General features: G+C 45.7%; 1 protein-coding gene across 1 annotated transcript in view; it reads left to right on the top strand.

Moving 5' to 3' along the window:
• The window catches only part of SIL1 (SIL1 nucleotide exchange factor), a 63,284-nt gene extending 53,990 nt beyond the window's left edge, over positions 1 to 9,294 (top strand). The window contains exons 9-10 of the mRNA XM_070738328.1: positions 624 to 788; positions 8,866 to 9,294. Of these exons, the coding sequence (XP_070594429.1) occupies positions 624 to 788; positions 8,866 to 9,216 (516 nt within the window). The 3' untranslated portion in view covers positions 9,217 to 9,294. The remainder of the gene's footprint in view (positions 1 to 623; positions 789 to 8,865) is intronic.
• Positions 9,295 to 27,691: the final 18,397 nt, after the last annotated feature.

Raw genomic sequence — 27,691 nt, 5'->3', positions numbered from 1 at the left:
AAAGAAATAAAGTCATGATAATCAACTGGTAAACAGCATGAGTAGGCATCATAGATGTTTTCAGCAGCATCTAGCTAACCTTCACTTGAGGGGCTACCTATCTATCAGTAGATATCTTCTCTGGAGGAAGTGGAGTTCGTTTTCCTTATTTTTTTTCCTCACAGTTTCATGAGATACATCATGGGGAAATCCTCAGGGACAACTTTTCAGGGGCCACAGATCAGGGGGAAAAAAAGGATTGGTTAAAATTACATTCCTCGCATTTCTTTCTTGCAAACAAGAGTTCTGCTGACAAAAATTGGGTCTCAGCCCTTTTTGTTCTCCTGTGGATTTATTACGTTTCTGTTCAGGCATCCATAAAGCATAATTGTCTGCTCCCTTGAAATAGAGGCTTCTGTCCCCAAGTCACAACGAGGCCATAACCACTTTGGTAATTGTATAAAAATAACCTTTGTTACATGTTGCCCTTCTGGAGTGTGGTAGTGTATTTGTAAAATAAGTAAATATTGGTGGTGTGTCAAGGCACGGTAACTGAAAGAAGGGAAGAAAGAGCATGCATGTTGAGACTCAAGAAATGAAAAAGTAATGATGATGGACGCGGTTTGTTTTGTTTTTGTTCCTAGGCTCTTTTTGCTTTGTCATCGATGCTGCGACACTTTCCTTATGCCCAGCAACAATTCCTCAAACTCGGAGGCCTTCAAGTACTCAGGAATCTTTGCACAGAGAAAGGGATGGAGATACTGTACATCCGCACTGTGACCCTTCTCTATGACTTAGTGGTAGAAAAGGTAAGACCGCCTTCTGCCGCACGAATCCCAACGACCGATTAGGTCCCGTCGACTAAACAATGTCGTCTGGTGGGTCCCAGGGGAAGAGCCTTCTCTGTGGCGGCCCCAACTCTCTGGAACCAGCTCCCCCCGGAGATTAGAACTGCGCCCCCCTCCTTGCCTTTCGTAAACTCCTTAAAACCCACCTTTGCCGCCAGGCATGGGGGAATTGAGATATCTCCCCCGGGCCTATACAATTTATGCATAGTATGTTTGTACGTACAGTGGTACCTCAAGATACGAACCCCTCGTCTTACGAACAACCCGAGATACGAACCCGGGGTTCTTAAAATTTTTGCCTCTTCTTACAAACTTTTTTCATGTTACGAACCCCAAACCCGAACTTCCGGGTTCGGCGTTCGCCCGGCTGTCACCTTTTAAAACAGCCGGGGGGCTTCCCAGCAGCCTCCCGAAGCCGAACCCGGATGTTCGGGTTTGGCGTTCAGCTTCGGGAGGCTTCTGGGAAGCCCCCCGGCTGTTTTAAAAGGTGACAGCCGGGCGGTGGGGCTTCTCGGCGGCAGGTTGGTAAGACGGAAAACGTTCGGGTTTGGGAGGCCACTTTGGGTTTTTGTCTGGGAGGGAGGACAGGAGGTCCGGCGCTGGGGGAGGGAGTCAGGAAGGTCCTCCTGCTCCCCCCCAGCGAAAAACCACAAAGACGGTCTGCCGCCGCATGACAGGCAGGGCGGAGCAGCCTGGAGCAAAGGGAGTCTGAAACCGCCGGCGGCTTCAGCTTCCCATTGCTCCGTGGGCGGCGGCAGACCGCCTTTGTATTTTTGGCTGGGGGGGGGGAGCAGGAGGCGCAGGATCGGGCCGGCGGCGGGCGTGAGGCGAGGCAACAGGTCTGCATCCTGGGCGGGCGGGCGGCGGGCGAGGAGGCGCGGCTGAGCGAGATGGGGCCGGCAGCGAGATGGGGCGGGCAGCGAGACGGGGCGGGCAGCGACTGGGGGCGGCGGCGGTGGCGGCGATGCTGTGTCCGACTCGGGGCTGGTGGCGCCCGACGCAGCAGGCAACATTGTCGGCTGCTCCGGGCCACTCCCGGAAGCGGCCATGGGAGGGCGAACTGCCTCAGGGAGGAGGAGGATCGGGTGGGACCAGGTGGGGGCTGGAATTTCTCCGCTGGGAAGAAGCGGCGATGGATCCTCCGTCTACCTCTGTCGGCTGCTCCGGGCCACGGGGGCGAGGATGAAAGGGCAGAAGGCGTGCTCGGCTCTGCCGCTCCAGCCCCTTTCGATCGGCACGGGAAGCAGGAGAGGACCGGGCGACCGGAGAAGCAGCACCCCTCGCCCCTGTGGCCCGGAGCAGCCGACAGAGGTAGACGGATGATCCATCGCCGCTTCTTCCCAGCGGAGAAATTCCAGCCCCCACCTGGTCCCGCCCGATCCTCCTCCATGAGGCAGCTCGCCCTCCCATGGCCGCTTCCTCCACCCTCCATCGCAAGCCCTCGCCAACGCAGCCAACGCGCGCTGCGATCTTCAAGCCCGGCTCCTTTCGGCCCAGCATCCCGGGCCAAGCGGCTGCCTTCCGTCACTGAGCCTGGCTCGCCTGGAAGATCGTAGCGTGCGTTGGCTGCGGCGCCGATGTTGCTGCCGGCTTGGCTTCCCTTGCCGCCGCAGCCGACGCGCGCTACGGTCTTCCGGGCAAGCCAGGCTCAGTGACGGAAGGCAGCCGCTTGGCCCGGGATGCTGGGCCGAAAGGAGCCGGGCTTGATCCGCTGAGCCTGGCTGGCCCGGAAGATGGCAGCGCGTTTTGCCTGCGCCGGCAAGGGAAGCCAAGCCGGCCAGGCTCAGCGGATCAAGCCCGTCTCCTTTCGGCCCAGCATCCCGGGCCAAGCAGCTGCCTTCCGTCACTGAGCCTGGCTCGCCCGGAAGATCGTAGCGCGCGTTGGCTGCGGCGGCGGCGACGTTGCTGCCGGCTTGGCTTCCCTCGCCGCTGCAGCCAACGCGCGCTACGATCTTCCGGGCGAGCCAGGCTCAGTGACGGAAGGCAGCCGCTTGGCCCGGGATACTGGGCCGAAAGGAGCCGGGCTTGATCCGCTGAGCTGATGTTCCCCGGTGCGTCGGGCGCCGCCAGCCCCGAGTTGGACGCACCCTCGCCGCTGCGCCCAGCCGCTGCCCGCCCCGTCCTAGCCGGAGCCTGAGCCGGTCGGTCGCGCCTCCTCGCCCGCCCGCCCAGGATGCAAACATGAAAAACGTGGAGGTTGGTGAACAAAGGCCAGAACTTTTGGCTTCTGGGTGGATGGGAGGAGCTAAGCGGTGGGAGGAATCAATGCCGCTGGGCTGGTAACATCTCCCCAATGTAAAAAGCCGCTGGGCTGGCTTAGCTCCCCCTTTCCAGCCCGAGGCCGAAAGAAAAACGCGGAGGCTGCAGGAGTCGGGATGTGTGGAAGAGGTCCGCGGGAGAACTGGGGGGACCCCAGCCCACGCCTGCTGCTTGCTCTCCCGGAAAGACCCCAGCCCACACCTTCGGGAGCTTCCCAGCCGGGTCCCTTCCACGGGGCAGTGGCCACGGCTCCCCCCAGTGCTCCCGCTGACCCTTTCCACACATGCACACCATCCCCACCCTTCACGCCGCCGGTTGGCTGTCATCTTCTAAAGAAGCAAGAAGAGGAGGAGGAGCTGGGCGCCGGTGGAGGAAGGTGCCCAGCTCCTCCTCCTCTTCTTGCTTCTTTAGAAGATGACAGCCGGCCGGCGGCGCGGAGAATGTGGCTCGGAGGCTGGGAGGGAGGCGGAATACAGGAGGAGGAGGAGGAGGGAGGCCAGGAGGGAGAGGGGGAAGGAGGGAGGGAGGAAATCAGAGAAGATGCACGTACAAACCGCCCGTGCGTTTCCCTCCCTTCCCTTCCAGTCATTGCAAGCCGGACAGTAACTGTTGACTTTTCCGTTAATCCACTCACGAGGCTCCCTCCGGGCAGCCTGCGCTGTCTCCCCCCCGTCTCCCCCCCCTCCACCCACACCCGAACAAAATCCGAATGCCGGCGGAAATGAGGCAAAAGGGATGAATTTTGGGCTTGCACGGATTAATCGCTTTTCCATTGATTCCTATGGGAAACTTTGTTTTGTGTTACGAACTTTTCACCTTACGAACCTCCTCCTTTCACCAATTAAGTTCGTATCATGAGGTATTACTGTATGTCTGTTTAATAATGGGGTTTTAAAAATGTTTTTAAATTATTAGATTTATCATGAATTGTTTTATTGTGTTGTGAGCCGCCCGGAGTCTACGGAGAGGGGCGGCATTCAAATCAAATCAAATCAAATCATAATACTGTATATTATTTATTTATTTATTTACTTACTTACTTACTTACTTACTTACTTATTTATTGGATTTGTATCATGAGTGCAAACCTACCAATCTGAAGGAGAAGAACAAGGTGGGGTTAAAGATGTCATCAGTTTGGAATCATTGTGTTGCCACAAGAGACCAAACAGCAATAATCATTGGGGCACTGTTGGAAAGAGGGGAGTTACTAAGTTTTGCTGAGCACCTGAATAAGTGTCTTTCAACTATGTGTTGAACCTTGTCAGAACAGCTGATGGGACCATGCAGGGTATAGCCTTTTTCTTTGGTTGATCCTTTAGTTTGGGCCCGAGTTCTTTCTCTACTGGCTGTTCCTTCTTGCCCAGCATGAACATGTGTGCCACTATAGGTAAATTACCATCAAAGAAAGCATCGCAATCAAGCTTCTCTGCTGGGACTTAAGAACGGAGATGAGCAGGGCAAGCTCCCAGCATACAATTCAGGAGGATTTGACTTTCCGTCTCTTTTAAGCCAGAGAAACCACCTCCCTTAATTATAACATAGTAGTAAGGAGATGCTTGTGATTAGGATCTAATTAATGAAGTGCATATATATGGCAATTTACCCAGGAGGCAGCCCAGGGAAGCAAAGGCACTGTATTTTTTTTTCTAAATTATGATTATTATTATTATTTAGAGAGTGCCCGCCCCCATTGTGTTGTGTATCTGGCTGCCGTATGCTGTGAGCAACCTTTTACTTCATCTGTGGAGCCAGATGGCTGCCTTGCAGGGCCCATGTGGGAGTTTTGCAGACAAAAATCAAGCATCTTGGCTGCGTCCATATTATTTCTAGGGAGCAGAAGGAGAGAGAGAGAGAGAGACAACACCCCTCCACAAACACCCTTTTACTACTACTCTGACATTGGCCCTGGTCTAGCAGAGGAGGTGGGATGACTACCGTAGTGGGAAAAGAGGTGGTGAATAGGATTTCCCACAGGAAAAATGCACGATTCTTCCTTCATCCCAATACTTAGTGCTCCTTTTCCATCCTCATGGAAGCTGCAGAATGAAAACAAACAAACAAACCCAAAAGACTGGACTATAAGCAAGTTCCAATCAATATAAATCCTTGGAAAAGCATGTCCTGTTTTTTTCAATGTGGCATTTTGTGAAGGCAGATGATACAGTCAGATGCCCTGCTCTTCCAGAACCCAAAGTTATGATAGTCACTATGGAATTTGTAGTCCGAAACAGTTACTTCATTTCTTTTAAAGTTGCCTGTTAGATATTCCTAGACTCCTAGGTAAGTGGTTCTCAACCTTTCTAATGCTGCGACCCCTTAATAAAGTTCCTCATGTTGTGGTGACCCCCAACCATAAGTCTAGCCCCAATTCTCTCAATAGAGCTTTAAGCCAATTGGCAGGAAGGTCAGAGGGACATCCTCACTGTAAACGTCTGGTCGGATTGTAAAAATATGTTCCAAGGCGCCAGAATAGAAGCTTTAGTTCCTAACACCATGGGAAATTGTCTTTTCCCATGGTCTTAGGCGACCCCTGTGAAACGTCATTCGACCCCCAAAGGGGTCCCGACCCCCAGGTTGAAAACCACTGTGCCTCTTGCAGTGATATAGACCATCCAAGTCTTTGGTCCAATTCTTTTGGCTTGGATTACAATGGAATAGCATTAGAGAAAACATGCAATTAGCAGGGAGCATAAGCTGAAAATCAGGCTTTTTCAACCTTTCAACGCCTGACTGAAGTTTCTGACTTTCCAATAGGCCTGTTGGGCTGTTTTTCACCATCAACAGGCTCTAACGGTTTTCCTCAAGCCTGGGGAGGGCAAAAACCGGCCTAATGGGCTTACCAAAAGTCCGTTTCTGAACTTCCGTCGGGTCGGGGGGGGGTTGCCATCTACAGGCTCCGGAGGCTTCCCTGAAGCCTGGGGAGGCAAAAATGCCCCCCTCCCCACTTCCAGAAAGCCGAAAATCAGCTGGCCAAAACACACATTTGCCAACCCTACCATAGATCGTAGAATAGCTCATCATTACAATTATTAATCATAAGATACAACATCAGGTGATAAATCATAGATACCAATAGGAGAAGGTAGTAGGAAAAATGAGAAGGATACTATCAGTACAGACCTACCACATGGATGAAGATCTTTAGGCCTAAGATAGTGCGGTATAATAATAATAATAATAATAATAATAATAATAATAATATTATTATTATTATTATTATTATTATTATTATTATTATTATTATTATTATTATTATTTATTAGACTTGTGTGCCACCCCTCTCCGGAGGTGTAAATTAGGTTTTTAGCAGAGACATGGCTTGGGGGTGGGGTGGGGAACTATATTTGTGTTCAATTCTTTTGGCATGCAATGCCCTATAGTCCAGAAGGAAGAAGTTGAAACAGTTTATTCATAATGTCTCTGCAGACAAGATTGGATGCTGAACTATAAAGCATCCCTCATCAGCTGGTCTTTACATAGATATAATTGCTTTTCATCTTTCATTACACTATTGCTGATTATTGGCAGTGAATGGCTTCAGGCACTCCTATTTCCTATAGCTTCTGAAATTGGACATAGCGGCTTTTAGGCTTTTAAATACATAAATACATGTATGTACAGAGAAAGGGACTCCTGCTTCATTCAGTAAATCTGCCTGATTTCCTGCTTTCCATTCCCTCCACCCCTCATAAAAAAATCTCATTTGCCTTGTCAGTTTCTTCCCCAGTTTGCTTCCCCTAATGAGCGCATTAGGCTGGCTAGTAACATTTTCAGAAATTGGTACTTTTATGACTCGGCTGAGTCTCTCAGAGCAGCTTTGTATGAATGGTAGAGGCCTTCAAAGTCATCTTTTTGCCAAATTGTGGCAAGAAGATACCTTGGGTGGTGAAGTGCAGATAATACCGGAAAAGAACAATAAAGCTGTTCTGAGTGCAGGTAGTCCTCGACTTATGATTACAAACTGAGGCCTAAATTTCTGTCGCTAAGGGAGGCATTTGCTAAATGAACCTCAACCCGTTTGATTATCTTTCTTGCCACTTGTATTAAGACAAAAAGACACATTTGTCAAGAATTATGAGGTAAAACACTTAATGACAATCATTGTTTTACCTCACGATTCTTGACAAATGTATCTTTTTCTTTTATGTACACTAAGAGCATGCGCACCAAAGACAAAGTCCTTGTGTGTGCAATCACACTTGGCCAATAAATAATTCTATTCTATTCAGTCTCTGCAGTTGTTAGGTTAGTAACACAGTGGTTAAAGTGACTCTAGCTTGCCCGATGACTCGGCTTGTCAAAAGGTCATGAAAGGTGATCATACGAACCTGTGGTAAATAGGAACCGGTTGCCAAGCGTCTGAATTTTGATCACGTGACCATGGGGCTGTTACAATGGTCATAGGTGTGGAAAATGTCTCTTTTTTATCAGTGCCGTTGTAACTTCGAATGGTCACTAAATGAACTGTTGTGAGTCAAGGACTAGCTGTAGTTGAGATGCCTCTGCCCATGGGTGACTTAGAGCGAGTTGCTTTCCTCCAGCCTGCGTCATAGTGTTGTTGTTGGGAGGGGAGGAGAATAGTGGGAGGAAGGAGTGTTCTGTTTGCTGCCTACACAGTTCTTTGTGTGAAAGACAGAATCGGAATCTACCGTATTTTTCAGAGCACAAGACGCACCTTTTTCCTCCCTACAAGAGACTGAAAATTACTCTGAATGTAACTTTTTCGAAGCTTTTTTCCCAGCCCTAATGAGGTGCTAAGGATCTTCCCCACTTGCAGGATTTTTTAAAATTTTTTAAATTGGTACCTCTACTTATGAACTTAATTTGTTCTGTGACCAGGATCTTAAGTAGAAAAGTTTGTAAGAAGAAGCAATTTTTCCCATAGGAATCAATGTAAAAGCAAATAATGCATGTGATTGTGGAAACCACAGGGAGGGTGGAGGCCCTGTTTCCTCCCAGGAGATTCCTAGAGAGGCCCCACGGAGGCTTCTCCCCACCTTTTCCGGCCCTGTTTCCTCCCAGGAGATTCCCAGAGAGGCTCCACAGAGGCTTCTCCCTGCCTTTTCTGGCCCTGTAAATGTGCTTTCTGGCATGACTTGGCAAGCATACTTTTCATTTTGAAACCCACAAAAAATCCAGAGTTTGGTTATCTATGGAGGTTTCTCAGTCATTCCAGGTCGTGGTTGTCCCAAAGGTGCTTTTTTCAAGTGGCAACTGAACTTTCTGATTTTTCTCGGAAGATTTTTACTACAGAGTTGAAGAAGCTTCTTGGATGAAAAGCGAAACGCCTTCCGAGGAAAAACCAGAAAGTCTAGTTGCCTCTTGAAAGCGCACCTTTGGGACAGAAAAAGCTTGGTGTACTGACCATAGAGACTGATATAATTGATTCCAGACTTCACATCAGCGAGTACCGTGTTTTCCCCAAGATAAGACCCTGTCTTATATATATTTTTTGAACCCTGAAATAAGTGCTTGGCCTTATTGTATCCTGGCCAGAGTCCGAAAGGAGTTGGGTGGTTTATAAATTTAATAAATTAAGTTAAATTAAGTTAAATTAAATTTTTAAATAAAAAAAAAAATAAATTAAAAATTAAATTAAGTTAAATTAAATTAATTAAATTAAACAAAACAAAATTAATTTAATTTAATTTAATTTAATTTTGCCATATCCTCAAAAGCTTGATTGGGCTTATTATCAGGGGATGTCTTATTTTGGGGGGGAAACAAGGGTATATTTCACAGAAAAACAACTAATCACTTGTGGACTCTGTTGCAGCAATTGCTCAAGAACCGGGATGACGAGGATGAAGCCCCTGAGAAAACTCAGCAATACAGTCAGGTGAACTTGATGCCCGCCATTGTGGAACAAGGCTGGTGCACGATCATTTCGAACCTCCTGAGGACGCCGGAGCACGACAGCCGGGAGAAGGTGCTCAAGACGGTGCATGTCCTGCTCGCCTTCTGTAAGGACACTTACGCCGGGGATCCCACGCTCAACCACATCCTCAGCCTCCTGCGCCAAGAATACGAAGAGCTGGCCGAGGAAGAGCAAAAGGAGGGGGACGAAGATGGCTACTTTAAGGAACTCCTGCACTCCATAAATAGCATTGCCCAGCAATTAAATTAAAGAGGATGGTAGCCTCGTGTGTCGAAGGACCTTTGTGCGGTTGGGGAAGAGTGGTGGCAAATAAATCTATTCTAATAAGTTTTTGGTTTTGCGTCCTGCTCTCAGTGTGGCAAGCCCTTATGCTGGGTAATAGAAGAACAGTTGCCTTCTGTCAGTATTATTCTGTATGATTTTATTTATTTATTTATTTATTTATTTATTTATTTAGTTAGTTAGTTAGTTAGTTAGTTAGTTAGTTAGTTAGTTAGTTAGTTAGTTAGTTAGTTAGTTAGACTTTTTGCAGCCCCTCTCTGAGGACTCGGGGACGGGGTGGCTTACGACATATAATGGAACAATATATAATGTCCTAAATCCAATTAATTTAAATTTATAATCTAAAATACAAAAAAAAACTATAAAAAGGCAGTCATTCCCATTTGGTCAACTTACTCTCAATACATTCTCCAACACATTCTTCGAGTGTCCGGAGAGGGGTGGCATACAAATCTAATAAATAAATAATAAATAAATAATTCATTGGCCAGGGGTCTAGAGTCTAGTGGCCCCAAGCCTGGCGGCATAGATGAGTCTTAAGACTCTTGTGGAAGGCAAGGAGGGTGGGGCAATGCGTATCTCTGGGGGGAGCTGATCCAAGAGGGCCGGGGCCCTCAGAGAAAAGGCTCTTTGGCCCCACCAAACAACATTGTCTAGTTGATGGGACCTGAAGAAGGCCAACACTGTGGGACCTAACCAGTCGCTGGGACTCATGCCAATCATAGATAAAGGTTCTGTGGGCAGGGCTTGGTAGGCGGAAAAAGGATAGTGCAAAATTCCCATTCCCACTCCACTCTCAGGCCAGTCAGAGGTGGTATTTGCTGGTTCTCCAAACTACTCAAACTTTCTGCTACTGGTTCTCCAGAACCTTTGAGAACCTGCTGAAATTCACCCCTGATACAGGTAGTCCTCGAGTTACGACTACAATTGAGCCCACAATTTATGTCGATAATTGAAACGTTTGTTAAGTCGAGTCTGCCCCCATTTTACCACCTTTCTTGCCACAATTTTATTTTATTTATTTATTTATTAGATTTGTATGCCGCCCCTCTCCGTAGACTCGGGGCGGCTCACAACATATAATAAAACAATTCACAACAAATCTAATAAATTTTAAAAATTAAAAAACCCCATTATTAAACCAGACATACACACAGACATACCATACATAAATTGTATAGGCCGGGGGGGGAGGGGAATGCCTCAATTCCCCCATGCCTGATGGCAGAGGTGAGTTTTAAGGAGTTTACGGAAGGCAAGGAGGGTGGGGGCAGTTCTAATCTCCGGGAGGAGCTGGTTCCAGAGAGTCGGGGCCGCCACAGAGAAGGCTCTTCCCCTGGGACCCGCCAGACGATATTGTTTAGTCGACGGGACCCGGAGAAGGCCAACTCTGTGGGACCTAATCGGTCGCTGGGATTCATGCGGCAGAAGGCGGTCCCGGAGATATTCTGGTCTGATGCCATGAAGGGCTAAGTGAATCACCACCTTTGTTAAGTTAGTAACACGGTTGTTAAATGAATCTTGATTCCTCATTGAATTTGGTTGTCAGAAAGTCGCAAACGCTGATCACTGCAACCCATCATAAAAATGGGAACCCGTTGCCAAGCATCTGAATTTTGATTATGTGGCCATGAGGATGCTGCAGGGGTCATAAGTGTGAAAAATGGCCGTGAGTCACTTTTTTCAGTGCCATTGTAACGGTCGCTAAATGAACTAATGTAAGTGGAAGACTACCTGTAATTGCAATAAGAAGGTTCAACAGTTCCCGCCACCATAGCGTTAACAAAAAAGAAGCCTTTTTGGAAATTACCTTCTCAAAAAATGGATATGCCGTAGCATTAAATAAACTCATTGTCTTGTCTCTGGTCTATGTGAGGAGAGAACGTTTTTTGCTCAAGGTCATTCATTGCTTGCTTGCTTGCTTGCTTTGAAAAGGCAATTTCCCTGAAAGAAGAGTTTTTACCATATCTCATATGTGTCAGAAATCAAAAGCAGGGTCCATTAGAGCTGTGGCACTTTTCCTTTACATTTTTGCAGCTCTTCCTTACCTGCTCAGCCGTGTTGATATAATATTGCTATTCTGGAGGAATTCGTTAATCTGATAGAAACGTTGCTTTTTTGACCCGCTAACTCAGAAAAACGGAACCGAGGGATAACATGTCAGGAAAGAATCTATGCCAGAAAATGAGGTAGATTTAATATTTTTTCGGTATTAAAAAAAATCAACATCAGCAGGTGAGCTTCACAGACAGACGGTTTGGCCATTACCGATTTGCCCAAGAAGCAGAACTTGTAAGGGAAAGGTTAGTTAGTTCCAGTGATGGGCTACCAAAATTTTTACTACCACATTGTGGGCGTGGCTTATGCATTTTGTTTCAATATCTTTCAGTGCAAATTGGGTGCTCTGGGGTGGAGCTCCAAATTTTGCTACCGGAACAGCATTCCTGACCGTTCCCGTCTGTTCTGTCGGGCTCTCTGGTAGACTCCTCCCGAGAATTCACAGTTACAAATTTCAGACACACACACGTTTGAAAATTCAAAACAATGTTCTTTATAATGAAAATTCACGTAAACCAAGCCCTCTTTTGAAAATTCACTTAAACCAAGCCCCACCCAACCACCCCTCTCCCCATCCCCTTCTATCAGATACAGTCGCCAATCACAGCTGCTCCGTAACGCCTCAGAGACAACAGTATCTCTGACATGTCCATCAACACCTTCCCATTATTGCCCATAAAATATTTTGCAGGCACAGCATGTTCTTATTTCTCTTGCCTTTGCATTAAGGAACGTCCCTTTAGTTGGGGCCTCCTTCTAATTAGACGAAAGAATACCTTTCAGCATAAATTTTCTCCATCTATCTTAAAGCAACTAATGTCCAGCAAGTTCAAGCTTGGAAGGGACCCTGCAGGCCATCCAGCCCCCTGCCCAAGCAGAATTAAATCTTCTATATTTATATAAACTTCTATATACTATTTTATTTTTCAATTTTCTTGTTTCCTACACAAGAGAGCCTTTCCTTAGGAACTTCCAAGGTGGGTAAAATGAGGACCCGGATTGTGGGGGCAATATGCTGGCTCTGTTAAAAAGTGCTATTGCTAACATGTTGTAAGCCGCCCTGAGTCTAAGGAGAAGGGTGGCATAAAAATCTAACTAACTAACTAACTAACTAACTAACTAACTAACTAACTAACTAACTAACTAACTAACTAACTAACTAACTAACTAACTAACTAACTAACTAACTAACTAACTAACTGTTCTGTCGGGCTCTCTGGTACACTCCTCCCAAAAATTCACAGGTACAAATTTCAGACACACACACGTTTGAAAATTCAAAACAATGTTCTTTATAATGAAAATTCACTTAACCTAAGCCCTCTTTTGGTATAGCAAAGAGTACTCGTCTCCAAACAAACTAGTAATTTGTACAAGTCCCTTATCAGTTCTGTGATACTTAGCTTGCAGCTGTGAGGCAATTCACAGTCCTTCTTCTTTCACAAAGTGAAACACACTTTGCTCTGGTTTAGTTTCAAAGCAGGGAAAAATCAGCACACAAAAGGTCAAAGTCAGTAAAGCAGTCACCAAACACAAGGATCAGATAATCCTCCACAATGGCCAAACCCACAGGCTGCTATTTATAGCAGCCTCACTAATTACCACAGCCCCACCCAACCACAGGTGGACTCATTTTCTTTGATAATAATCTCTCAGTTGTTGTTGTCTATGCATCGCTCTCCGCATGCGTGGCTGTATCATTAACTCTTGTTCTGAATCCAAGGAGGAGCTAGATAATTGATCTCCTCCTGAGCTGTCTGCCACACTCTCCTCCTCCCTGTCACTCATGTCTTCTTGGTCAGAGGAGCCTTCATCATCAGATTCCACCGGGGGCAAAACAGGCCTGCAGCATGTGGATGTCTCCCCCACATCCACAGTCCTTGGGGCAGGAGCTGGGCCAGAGCTAACCACAACACTAACTAACTAACTAACTAACTAACTAACTAACTAACTAACTAACTAACTAACTAACTAACTAACTAACTAACTAACTAACTAACTGAAGAGCCGAAAAGTTGTTAAGCAAACACATGGTCTGCTATAGCAGGAGTCCCCAACCCCCAGGCTGTGGAGCAGCACTAAGCCGCAGCATGCCAGAAACCGGGCCTTACAAACAAAGCAAGCCACATCCATGGGAAGCAGGCAGCACATGAAATCATGTCCCCTCCAGTCCTTGGAAAAACCTCTCCATGGAACCGGCCTCTGTTTCCCAAAAAGTTGGGGGCCACTGTACTAGAGACACAATTTTTGCTGAAGAGTAGAATTAAATGCTGGCTGCTGACAAATATCTCATAAATCATTGTCATACAACTGCGGTGCGCTAAATCCCAGCGACCAGTTAGGTCCCATAGAGTTGGCCTTCTCTGGGTCCCGTCGACTAAACAATGTCGTCTGGCGGGACCCAGGGGAAGAGCCTTCTCTGTGGTGGCCCCGACCCTCTGGAACCAACTCCCCCCAGAGATTAGGATTGCCCCCACCCTCCTTGCCTTTCGTAAACTCCTCAAAACCCACCTCTGCTGTCAGGCATGGGGGAATTGAGACATCTCCCCCAGGCCTATATAGTTTATGCATGGTATGTTTGTGTGTATGTCTTGCTTTTTAAATAAGGGTTTTTTAGATATTTTAAATATTAGATTTGTTATACATTGTTTTTATTATTGCTGTAAGCCGCCACAAGTCTACGGAGAGGGGCGGCATACGAATCGAATCGAATCAAATCAAATCAAGTCAAGTCAAGTCAAATCAAATCAAATCAAATCAAATCAAATCAAATCAAATCAAAAAATGCTCCAAACATGATCAGGTGTCCAAGGTGGAGGTGGATATTGGAACTTCAGAACCAGATAGCAAGTCCCATTTTCTAGCCCCGTCATAATTTTGAACGGTCTCTAAGCAACTGGTAAGCCAAGGACTACCTGTAAAAGGGAGATGTCGTCCAGTTACATCAGTAGTTGGTTGCAACCAGTACAGTAGAGGACTGCGCACCAGTAGCGATCGATGTGCTGCGCATGCAGCTTGGGTCCTCTTGTGTGCGTGCATGTGTGTTCCAGTGCATTTCTCCATTTGTGCACGTGTGCAAAAGCAAACTTTTGTGAGAGGATGTGCGCATGCACAAGATTTCAGGTGCGCCCCCTTGCAAGATTTCAGCACATTTTTGTTTTCTGCGCATGCGCAGAAGCAAAAACATGCTGGGATGGGTGCGCACACATGCAGGAGAACCAAATCTGCATGCACAGCGCACCGGAAGCAGCGGTAATGGGAATCCGCCCCTGAGTTACATGGAGATGTGATCCAGTTGCATGGAGATGTGATCCAGCTGGCATTCTGCACAACTCTTCCCCCAGCTTGAAAACATTCTGCAGAGCTGCTGTGGCCTAGAGGTGGAGCTCCTGCCTCACAATCAAGAGGTTGTAGTTCGATCCTAGGTAGAGGTAAATGTAGGTTCTCCTGCTTGGGCAGGGGGTTGGACTAGATCAGTGATTTTCAACATTTTTTTTGAGCCGCGGCACATTTTTTACATTTACAAAATCCTGGGGCACACCACCAATCAAAATGACACAAAATGACACTTGAGCTCTTTAAGAAGAGGCCATATACAACATAGATAACATTTGATGCATTGTGATGCATTGTATATCACCCTCTGGGGGGGCCTCTTATAAAAAGAAGGTCAAATATATTTATACATCATCAGGATAGACATAACCAGCTGAGGCTTCATCTAGTGCTAGCAACATTTACCTCCAGTCCTGACCAGGATTAGAAATCGGGACCATGGGGAGGAGTAGCAGCTTCAACTACTCACTGTGGCCACACAATGACAAGTGCACAGCAGCCCGAGCGGGGACCTTCCTGAGTGTGGATGAGAGGCGGCCTGCTATTGGTTCATCGCTAGTGGTCGGGATGAATCCTAGAAGGTGATTGGTCAGTGAGCGTTCCCTGTGCCTCCACTCTTCCTGTTGCTGATAGCTGGAGGGATTGTAAAGGGAATGTTTATGTTCAGCTGGAGGCGGCTGGAGGTGGGCTCGATAAATCGCCTCCGCGGGCCATATCCAGCACGTGGGCCGTAGTTTGGGGACCCATGTTTAAGTTCCCCACGGCACACCTGACCATGTGCCACGGCACACTGGTTAAAAAACACTGGACTATGTTCTGTCGGGCTCTTTGATAGGAGCCTCCCGAAAATTCAAGGATACAAATTTCAGACACACATATTTGAAAATTCAAAACAATGTTCTTTATCACAAAAGTCAAAATAAACTAAGCACTCTTTTTGTATTGCAAAGAGCAGTCTTCCCAAAACAACCAGGTAGTCTGTACAATGTCCCTTAAGCAGTCATTAAGTACTTAGCCAGCAGCTGTGGAGAAACTTCACACCCCTTCTTCTTCCAACAAAGGAAGACACACACACACGTTGCTCTGCTTTGGTTTCAAAGGCGTGAAAAGCAACAAAGTCCAGCACACAAGATTCCTGATGAAACTGCAACAGATATTCTTCCACAATGGCCAAACCCACATGCTGCTATTTATAGCAGCAGCCCTAATTATTGCAGCCCGACCCAAACACAGGCGGCCTCCCTTATTTCCTGTAATATGTTCTTACTTGGTCTCTTCTACGCATAATTCTGCGCTTGTGTGGGTCCAAAATGTCATCATCTGAAGCTGTAGAAGCTAAGGAAGATTGACTGCCTTGGCTGTGTGCCAAGCCCTCCTCTGCCGAGTCACTCCCACCTTCTTCTTCGTCCGAGGAAACTAAACTCTGAACTGATTCTGTCGGCAATAACACAGGCCTGTGACATGTTGAATTTTCCCCTGCATCCACCTCCCCATTCCCTGGGGCAGGAGCTGGGCCAGAGCCAACCACAACAGACTAGATGACCTTTTCCAACTCTGTTAATCTGTTCTCCTTAGATGACATACTCATGTACGGGTTCCTTCCAGCTTGGAACACTTCTGCAGCAAAGAAACTTATGGCAACCCCCTCCCCCAAACACCTTGGGCAGAAATAACTTCCATTTAAAACTGCTGCTCGCCCTGTTGGAAGGGGTTTACAATGGATGCAACAGCAACCCACTCTGACTGCGACCTGGGCCACAGAGAGGAAGATTGGGCACACCCAGTTTTGTTTATTGGTATTTCCTTAGCTCCACTACTGTCAGCATAAAGTCTGGCAAACATCTGCCTGAATGCAAAAAGCGGATAACAACAGCCAGTCTTGTCTTCCATTCAGTGATGGGCTACCAAAATGTTTACTACCACACTGTGGGCACGGCTTATGCATTTTGTTTCAACATCTTTCAGTGCAAATTGGGTGCTCTGGGGTGTAGCTCCAAATTTTGCTACCAGAACTGCGTTCCTGACCATTCCCGTAGGAGCCCATCACTGCTTCCATTGGAGGAGAAAGGAAGGGACCAGCTCTTGGCTTCTTATCGATTTGATTCTTCTTTTTTAAAGTGATAGCTCACGGGTCTTCTTTGCAAAAGGTGGAAATATTTTGTTACTTTTTGCAGATTCTACAGTTTTGGCCTTTGCTGTTAAGGTGCAGAAGTAATTAATGCACATTGATTCCCCCCTCCTCTTCTTCTGGCATTTTGTTGTTTTAAGTGGAGGGGGGGGTTGGAGACGAAGGGATCTTACAGGAAATGTTCCCCGGAGAACAGCATGTGATTATTAGAAGTTGTAAAACATGAGATGCTGGGTGTACGTCAGAATTTTGGCAGCACACACAGAGCCCTGCTTCACAGCAAAGGCTGCGCGGGCATGCCTAGTGTTTTAAGTAGATCTTTCATAGCGGAGAACAAGGGGAGCAAAGAAACAACGGGGGGTTATTCTGAGTGAGCCCTGCCTCGGGGTACGAATCCTTAAGCAAGACTTAAGGCTGCGCTTGGAATATCTGTGCCTTGGGTTGGGTTTGAAGGGTGAGGAATATTGACACAAAGATTCCCTCCTTCGTTTGTTTTTTCTCTCTCTCTCTCCATGCCTCCCCCTTTCTGCCTCTTCTCCCCCTTTTCTTTCTCCTCTTTTCTTCCGCACACCCAGCATTCAACAGCTGAACTGGCTGCACACAGAGAGATTTGGAAAACGAGCCGTGGGCTGGAGGTGGTCTATCCATACCCAGTCACACCACTGGGGAGCTGAAATTTTCTGCTTTTGTGATATCCTTGTTAACTCGCTGTAGACATTCTTCAGGATACTCCCAAGAATTTCTGCTCTAGAGCCTATATATAAGAGAACTTTGCAGATGACCCTCACTCCGGCAAATATCTTGGAATACACTCATATCAAATGACAACAACAACAACAACAACAACAACAATAATAATAATAGTTCTGTCGGGCTCTCTGATAATTCTGCGCTTGCGTGGCTCCAAAATGTCATCATCTGAAGCTATAGAAGATAATGGAGATTGACTGCCTGGGCTGTGTGCCAAGCCCTCCTCTGCCGAGTCACTCCCACCTTCTTCTTCGTCCGAGGAAACTAAACTCTGAACTGATTCTGTCGGCAATAACACAGGCCTGTGACATGTTGAAGTTTCCCCTGCATCCACCTCCCCATTCCCTGGGGCAGGAGCTGGGCCAGAGCCAACCACAATAATAATAATAATAATAATAATAATAATAATAATAATAATAATAGCAGCAGCAGCAGCAGCAGCAGCAACAACAGCAGCAGCAGCAGCAGCAACAACAACAGAGTTGGAAGGGACCTTGGAGGTCCTCTAGTCCAACCCCCTGCCTAGGCAGGGAACCCTAAACTACTTCAGACAGATGGTTATCCAACATTCTCTTAAAAACTTCTAGTATTGGAGCATTTACAACATCTGGAGGCAAGCTGTTCCACTGATTAATTGTTCTAATGGTCAGGAAATTTCTCCTTAGTTCTAAGTTGCTTCTCTCCTTGTTCAGCTTCCACCCATTGCTTCTTGGTCTACCCTCAGGTGCTTTGGAGAATTGCTTGATTCCCTCTTCTTTGTGGCAACCCCTGAGATATTGGAACACTGCTATCATGTCTCCCCTTGTCCTTTTTATTAAACTAGCCATGCCCAGTTCTTCCAATGTTCTTCATATGTTTTAGCCTACAATCTCCTAATCATCATTGTTGCTCTTCTCTGTACTCTTTCTATAGTCTCCACATCCTTTTTACATCATGGCAACCAAAACTGAATGTAGTATTCCAAGTGTGGCCTTACCAAAGCCTTATAAAGTGGTATTAACACTTCACGTGATCTTGATTCAATCCCTCTGTTAATGCAGCCTAGAACTGTGTTGGCTTTTTTAGTAGCTGCTGCACACTGCTGGCTCATATTTAAATGGTTGTCCACCTAAATGCCAAAGCCCATTGCAACAACATCACCAAAAAGCTGGAGTAGGTGCTGGAGCCTTCTGAGTAGAGAATAGCATCATTGCCCAGCAAAATGTGGCCTTCACTTTTGTCTTCATAAAAAAATAAGGTTAACTTTCCTTTTCAGAATGGTTGAAGCTATAATGTACTGATGCATTTGAAGTAGTCTTTTCCTCAGTACTTGGTCTCCTTGAATCTTGGAGAACCACAAGGTGCTTAAAAGGCAGCCTTTTCCAAATACGAAGGCGAGACGGAGCTGTAGTGTTATGCTTTTTGCCTTGGTAGCACGAAGCCAGCTCCAAGCCAAAGGTTATTTATGGAGGACTGAACCTTTCCAATGGCTCCTCTGCAGTGATGGGCTGCCAAAAATTTTACTGCCACATTGTGGCCGTGGTTTATTTTGTGGGTGTGGCTTGCTGGCCATGTGACCAGGTAGGAGTGGCTTGCTGGCCATGTGACCAGGTGGGAGTGGCTTGATGATCATATGACGGGGTGGTAGATTAAAGGTCATATGACTGAGTGGGAGTGGCTTAGTTCACACTTTACTCCATTTACAAGGATTCATAAAGCTTTCTAATCAAGGATTCTCTTTCTTATCATATTAGCCAATTCCTCCAGAATTACTGGTTTATTTCAGCCCTGCCACAGCCTCGTCAGTGGAACAAGCTCTCAAATATGCCCCACACTTTGATCTAATCTTTCAAATGAATAGTTTATGATCATGTTTTCCATGTTCCCTAGGCTTCTTTATGCAAGCTAAAATCAATGTATTCAAAACTTTTCTCTAAGGAATCAAACCATGTCAAACGCTTTACAGAATTTTTAAAAAATTGTATGCTTGATTCTTTTAAAAAGAGCTCCATTTTTTTTCTACCTCCACTGCTTGCCCCCTCCCTCCATAGGGGCAGCAGTCCACCTCTTCTTCTCTGTCAGCGATGCCCCCTCCCTCTTCTTCCTCCCTGTGATGCCATAGCACATCCAGGCACTGGAGCGATATTTAAACGGTCTTGGTTGTAATGGGAGAACAAAACTGCATATCATCCAATGGCAGGTGGCAAAAATAAAATGTGTACACCCACGTGAGGAATGACTTTCTCTCTCTTTGCGCACAAATCTGCACGAGGTTGCAGAGTGACATTTTTACATTGCTAGACATGCTCGGGGGTCCACCTTGCATATTCCAAATCATACTTTTTATATACCCAAAGCCTAGTGAATTATGCATTCACCTGCACGATACAAATGTATGGCTGAAAATAGAACCAACTCCTGAATCTTTCCTATCCCAACCAGTGTATAAATATAAGGCCACTTTTGGTGAAGTCCAGAGGCATAATTTCAGAAATGGCCTCCTAATGTTGCTACATCCAAACAAACCCTAAGTAGTCCTTTGCATTTTAAACATAGAGAACAAGCAGAGATCTGTGGGGAGTCAGGTGGTATATAGATTATCATGGTTTGTTGCACAACCAGCTAGATGTCTATACTGGATTTGGCACTTTTATCCACCTGTTGAGTCTTCCCCAAGAACCTGGGAGAGGCAGATCTTTGATGGTGAAAAAGCATTATTATCATCATCATCATGATTAAAACTGCAGTGTTAGGAAGGAAAGTCATTCTCAAGTGAGAAACCTCTAAGCCCTTAGACTATCCACGATTGACCTCTCCAGGTTCCTAAGAGGTCAGTAAGGGGCATACATAAGTGCACTAGTGTGCCTCTCGTCCCCTGTCCAATTGTCTTTTTTTAATCTCATATATCATACATATTTTCTTCCTTTCATATATCTTCTCCTCGATTTTTTTATATTTTCTTTATATATATATTACTTCATGTCTATTCTCTTCTATATGTATTGTGTATTGGACAAAATAAATAAATAAAATAAAATAAAAAATAAGCCAGAGGTCCCAAACCCCCAGTTCTGTGGTCCATTGAGAACTGGGCCATGCAAGTGGTGTGAGAGCATGTAAAACTATCTCTTCTCCCTCTGCCACTGCCACCAACACTGTCTACGGAGCCAGAAAGGTTGGAGACCACTGCTCTAGGCATAGGGTGGGTTCCACACTTTGGGAAGGGCGGCATAAGTCAAATGAATGAATGAATGAATAAATAAATAAATAAATTTTGCTGCTGGTGCGCATCACAATGTTTTGTGTGTGTGCATCCTGCGATTCTACTTCCATGCATGCACCGAAGGACATTTCAAGAGGGGAGAAGACAGAGCCCTTTCGCTAAGCAAGATCCTCCCTCCTCCTCACCCACTTCTTTGTAGTAAGACCACCTCTGGCTGCCCACCCTCCCTTGTTCTCCCTAATAACTCTGTGTCCGGCTGCCCCCCTTCCCTCATTCTGTTCCGCCTACTAAGTCCATTGAGTCTCTTACATATGCAGAAGTAGGCAAAGAGGAGGGAGGACCTTGCTTGGTGGAGGGGCTCTGTCTGCTGGGGCCTCCGAGCAGCATTTCTGGCTATTATTATTATTATTATTATTATTATTATTATTATTATTATTTAGATTTGTATGCCGCCCCTCTCCGAAGACTCGGGGCGGCTCACAACAGTAATAAAAACAATATAGTAGTGGAACAAATCTAATATTAAAAACATATAAAACCCTATCATTATTTAAATTATTTATCCATTGTTGCTCGGTGGAGAGCGGCACACCACCTGGCTGGGCCTCCAGTGCTGGCGCCTCTGAGCAGCACTCCTGGCCATCCATTGTTGCCGGTTCAGGGCGCCATTGCCATGCCAAGAGATGCCTGCGGTGTGGGCAAGCACAGAGCAGGCCACACAGCTGGACCTTGGGGTTGCCACTGTTGCTGCTGGCTGAGGCTCTGCCGCTCTAGTTGCCATGATGAGATTTGTCTGCTGTGCATGTGTAGCAACTGAAATCTCACATGAACGTCCCTCACACAGCGAGATTTCAACAAAAATCGCCGATTTCTTTGCTTCTGTGCATGCCTGGAAGCAAAAACTTGGCAATTTTCACCAGAATCTCAACAGTTTTATTATTTATTTATTTATTTATTTGTTTGTTTGTTTGTTTGTTTGTTTATTTGTTTATTTGTTTATTTGTTTATTTGTTCATTCGTTCATTCGTTCATTCGTTCATTCGTTCATTCATTCATTCATTCATTCATTCATTCATTCATTCATTCATTCATTCATTTGATTTTTATGCCGCCCTTCTCCTTAGACTCAGGGCGGTTTACAACATGTTAGCAATAGCACATTTTAACACAGCCAGTATATTGCCCCCACAATCCGGGTCCTCATTTTACCCACCTCGGAAGGATGGAAGGCTGAGTCAACCTTGAGCCAGTGATGAGATTTGAACCGCTGATCTTCAGATCTACAAGTCAGCTTCAGTGTCCAGCAGTACAGCATTCTACCTGCTGCGCCACCCCGGCTCATATGTACACAGCCGCCAGTGATGCGCAGGCAGCTCCATTTCTGCTACTGTTTTGGAGTCCACCCCCGTTCCGGTAGGAGGCCATTACTGCTTCTATCCCTTTTCACCTCAGCATCTCTTGGATTTCTCTGTCACGATCATCTTTCTTCCGTCCTGCTTGGAGTCTCTCAATTCAGGATTTTCTTTGCTTTCTGGAAGCTAGAATTGTTCTGGAAACTAGAACTACTGCTCAAGCAGTTTCCAATGAACACCGTCTCCTTCCTTCCAATAGCAATAGCACTTAGACTTATATACTGCTACATAGTGCTTTATAGCCCTCTCTAAACAGTTTACAGCAGAGATTTTCAACCTTTTTTGAGCCATGACACATTTTTTACATTTACAAAACCCTGGGGCACATTGAGGGGGGGGGGGCAGCTAAAAAAATTTGGACAAATTTTTTCTCTCTCTCTTCCTCCCTTCCGCTCTATTTCTCTCTCCCTCCCTCTTTCTCTCCCTTCTTCTTTTTTCTCTCTCTCTATCCCTCTTTCTTTCTCCCTTCCTTCCTTCCTCTCTTTGCTCTCTTTCTCCCTCCCTCCCTCCATGTCTTTCTCGCTCCCACCTTTCCTCCCTCTCTTTCTCTCTCTCTCTTTCTCTCACTCTTTCTTTCTTTTTCTCTTGTTCTCTTTCTCTCTCTCTCTTTCTTTCTTTCTCTCTCTCTTGCTTTCTCTCTCTCTCTTTCTTTCTTGTTTTCTTTTTCTCTCTTGCTTGCTTTCTCTCTCTCTCTTTCTTTCTCTCTCTTGCTTTTTCCCTCTCTCTTGCTTTCTTTCTCTCTCTCTCGTTTTCTTTCTTGCTTTTTTTCTTTCTCTCTCTCTCTCTTTCTTTCTCTCTCTCTTGTTTTCTTTCTCTCTCTGAGCTTCGCGGCACACCTGACCATGTCTCATGGCACACTAGTGTGCTGCGGCACACTGGTTGAAAAACAGTGGTTTACAGAGTCAGCCTATTGTCCCCAAATATTTGGGTCCTCGTTTTACCCACCTTGGAAAGATGGAAGGCTGAGTCAACCTTGAGCCTGATGAGATTCGAACTGCCAGATTGCAGGCAGCCGGCAGTCAGCAGAAGTAGCCTGCAATACTGCACTCTAACCACTGTGCCAGTGCCATATTATCAATAAATATGGTGCAGTAAAACACCAAGAGCAATCTTATGAGATTTGGGAATGGGAAATGGCAACCCACATTTAAAATCACAGCAACAGCCTCGTGAGCACCCTGGGAACATATTGGGGATCCGGGGCTCATTGGTTATGCAAGGGCTATGGCAAGTGGAAAAGGTCCTGTTTATAACATCATCTCTTTTGCTGATGTTCCCTGGCTCACAATCCCTCTGAGCTCACTCAGGAGGTGTTCTATCAAAAACTGGGTCACTGCAGTCATTTATGAGCATCATCAAGCATGAATCTCTCTCTTTATTGCGGTTTTTCTATCAGGTCTGCTGCTTGCAAGCCTCACATTTTTCAGATTCTTTTTCTGCTTGGCAGTCCTGTTTTATGCTGTAAAAAGGATGGGGCTTCTTATTTGCAGGAACCGGGCATATGCAGCTGATATACGAATATCTTCCCCTGCACGATAGGCTCCTTGTGTAGGACTCACATAGACTTCTTGGCATTAGATAGATCAGGGGTGGGCTTCAAAATTTTAAACAAGGGCTTCTCTGTCTGGTTGCTGGTGGGTGTGGCCATGGTGGGTGTGGCTCAGTCAGCTTCCCAGGCTCTGGAGGCTCTCCTCGAGCCTCCAGGAGGTGGAATTGGCTCCCCAGACTCTGAAGGCCAGAAATAGGCCTCTTTCCAGCCTTCCCAAACTTCCAGTAGGTCCTTTTTTGCTCTTTGTGAGCCTCCGCGTGCACCTTATACTTACCTGCATCCAAAACAGGCTGCGTGGGGACTCCTGTGAGGAGTGGGGCAGAGTGGGCAGGGCCAGTTAGGAGTGGGATTTGGGGTTCTCCTAACTGCATAGAATCTTAGCTAGAGGTTATCCTGAACCCCTGCAAACCCCCAGCAGCCCATCCCAAGACAGATCCTTCTTTCATCCCTGCCATGTCAAAAAGATTATACAAAAGCAAATGGCTACATTCTTTGACCCTGGGATTATTTCTGGTCTTGGGAAATAGGAATAGGCAGGGGTGGGCAGCAGGCAGGACAGCATGGAACGCAGTTCCACCGGCAGAAATGAAGTTGTGTGCCCAGCTCCAGCTGACTCTCCCCCACACCCATCCTCCTCCTTGGAAAGCTGCAGGAGACCAGCACCGGCAGGAGTTGCAGGGGCCCCATTTCCTCTCCCCTCTTTTCTCAACAGCTGATCGGCACCTGTTCGCCTAGCTACAAAGCCTGAGGCAGGGGGCGACCCAGGAAGGAGAGCGTGGGAAACGTGAAGCAAATTGTCACCCCAGAGAGCGGCACTGGTGAGGTTGTAAGTTGAGGACTTAACAGTTCACTTGAACGATGATGATCGTTCAAGCCACTCCCATCTGGTCACATGGTTGGCAAGCCACTCCTACCCAGTCACATTACCATCAAGCCACACCCACAGTGTGGCAGTAAAAATTTTGGCTGCCCATTGCTAAGAACAGAGGGCACATTGTCTCTAAAATTAAACATTTTCTTGATCGATCAGCAAAGGTATTGACATACTTTATTACATATTCCTCATGAAACCAGTCTTTCATATTCCTCATGAAACCAGGTGCTATGCCGTTCTATTAAGGCTCATTTAGTACTTGCGTGCAAGTTACATGCGCCAGCAAAGCGTGTGCCTGGAAGGCTATGTACATGTATGGATGGGGTGCGTGTGAGCAAAGTGTGTGGAACCTTCCCTTTCTCACATGCTCTGAAATCTGGATGGTCTCAAGAGCAGAAATTTGGAGAAATGAAAAGAACCATCTTGGTTGAATCAGAGAAAAAATAGCCCCTCCCCTTCCATAGGTGGGTTCCTACCAGTTCTCACCAGTTCTTTAGAGCCGTTAGTAAACTGGCAATGATGTCACGGAGCCGGTTCTGTTGCCGCCATCTTGGATTTTGTTTCTGCACATGTGCCAATGCTATTTATTTATATCTGCGGGAGGGGTGGGTGACCCTGAGCAAACCGGCAGCAAAACAATCCGGAACCCACCCCTGTCTCACATGTGATGTAATGGGAACTAAGAATGAGAAGTACTCCCTGTTCAGACTCCCAGGTCTGATAGATCAGCCTGGAGGCTGGCTTTATTCCCTGGAAAACTGCTGTGACTTCTTGTTAAAAATAATACCAGCTGGATGGTACTGGAATCAGTCCATAGGCAAAAGTCTTCCTCCTGGATGATGATGTCTTGTGTGCTTTCTTGCTGTTGATTTTTTTTTTGGGAGGGGGGAGAGAACATAGTAACATTTCCATGCCACTGAAAAAGAGTTTGAATTGGTTTCTCAGGATATTGCAAACATTATCTTTGCATGATTCATCTACTCCTGGAATCATCCGAGGTGGCACAGTGGGTAGAGTTCAATACTGCAGGCCACTAAAGCTGACTTCTAGATCTGCAGGTCAGTGACTGTTAAATCTAGATCTTCATTGAAAACTCCCAGAGAAAACTTAACGGACAACTCCATTAAACCTGAATGTTGATTAAACCCGAATTTGCATCATTTGCAAATCTCATCACTGGCTCAAGGTTGACTCAGCCTTCCATCCTTCCAAGGTGGGTAAAATGAGGAGCCGGATTGTGGGATCAATATGCTGGCTCTGTTAAAAAGTGCTATTGCTAACATGTTGTAAGCCGCCCTGAGTATAAGGAGAAGGGCGGCATAAAAATGAATGAATCAATCAAATCAATCAATCCCTGACTTTTTGTGTAGGCTCCTTGAAAGGGAGAATCACACTGAAACATGGAAAAATGAAGAAATTAAAGAAAATAAAGCTGCCAATGTTACCAATAGTCTTTTAATCAAACTCCATTCAAAGCATCCAAGTTCAGTCACGTTGTTTTAAAAGGCATCAGTTACATTGCCTATTAGCAATAGCAATAGCATTTAGATATACATCCTGCTTCATAGTGCTTTTACAGCCCTCTCTAAGCAGTTTACAGAGTCAGCCTATTGCCCCCAACAACCTGGGTCCTCATTTTACCCACCTCGGAAGGATGGAAGGCTGAGTCAACTCAATAGGACTTAATATTCGTGTACGCTTTGCATTTGTAAAGAATTTTATGATCTCAAATCAAGTTTGAAGAAATACAATTTGTACATTTATCCGTTGAGCTAAAGAAAGTAGCTTCTGCAATCTGTAAAATAATCAACAAAGTGACAGGGTTGGATTTGAAGTATAACAACAATGCTTCAATTACAGAATCTTCTTGTTTCCAGATAAAGTGAGTTCTTTTTAAACGATGACTAATGTTTCCTGATTCAGGGAATACTCTAAAAATACCAGGAGAAAAGAGAGTGGCCAACTTTTTAGTGGTCCTTGCAACTGCAGCATCTTTAACAACAGAAATTAGAGGACTAAAGCACAACTGATTTAATGGAACACTTGGGAAGTGACTGTTAAATCTAGATCTTCATTGAAAACTCCCAGCGAAAACTTAACGGACAACTCCATTAAACCTGAATGTTGATTAAACCCAAATTTGCATCATTTGCAATGAAACTTTGATTTAATGGACACTAGTCTATTAAGTTGGGGCTGAAATCTGAACAAACTTTGTCCATTGGATCTGAAGGCACTAGAACAATTATCTATTAAACTAAACTTTTATTGTTTTCTTTCCAGGAGAATATACCAAATTGTCTTTCATTTTAAAAACTTCTCCAACTTTACAAAGTTCTGTGTTCTAAAAGAAGACCGTGATCAGCTTTTCCTGACCATCTAATAATCCCAAGAAAGAATATTTAATAAAGCTGGTTTGTAGGTAAAATTGACTGGCAAACCTGAATTTAGAGACTTATACTGAGAGCATCCAAAAACTCTTTGGTGGGTAAGAAGTTACTTTCAGGGATTTTAAACAGTAATCTCTGCATGCCTATGATGGAGTCATATTCATTTTGATGGAATTTTTAATTGCAGAAGCAGGCTGTTGATTATGTATACATGAAAATATCACCCCTATTCCCATTTGGGAACAGATGGACATCTGCCTCTGTTTCACTCCCCCTCCCTCCCCCCTTTCTCCTCCCTCCCCTTTTCACATTCTCTCTCTCACTCACTCACTTTTTTCACTGTCTCTGACTTTCTGTCTGTCTGTTTCTTTCTGAACATGAGCCAGGATGGCGCAGTGGTTAGAGTGCAGCACTGCAGGCTACTTCAGCTAACTGCTAGCTGTAGTTCAGCAGTTCACATCTCAAAGTTGATTCAGCCTTCTCTCCTTCCGAGGTGGGTAAAATGAGGACCCAGATTGTTGGGGGCAATATGCTGATTCTGTAACCACTTAGAGAGGGCTGTAAAAGCACTATGAAGTGGTATATAAGTCTAAATGCTATAACACTATTGCTATGAATCGCTATAGACAGTAATGGGCTGAAACCAGTTTGACAACCAGTTCAGTGATCGCGCACAGCATTCAAAATACAGTGGTACCTCTACTTACGAACTTAATTCATTCCATGACCAGATTTTTAAGTAG

This window comes from Erythrolamprus reginae, chromosome 1 (assembly GCF_031021105.1).
Source record: "Erythrolamprus reginae isolate rEryReg1 chromosome 1, rEryReg1.hap1, whole genome shotgun sequence".
Taxonomy (NCBI): domain Eukaryota; kingdom Metazoa; phylum Chordata; class Lepidosauria; order Squamata; family Dipsadidae; genus Erythrolamprus; species Erythrolamprus reginae.
Note: the sequence above shows the minus strand (reverse complement) of the source record. Positions and strands in the feature narration are given on the sequence as shown.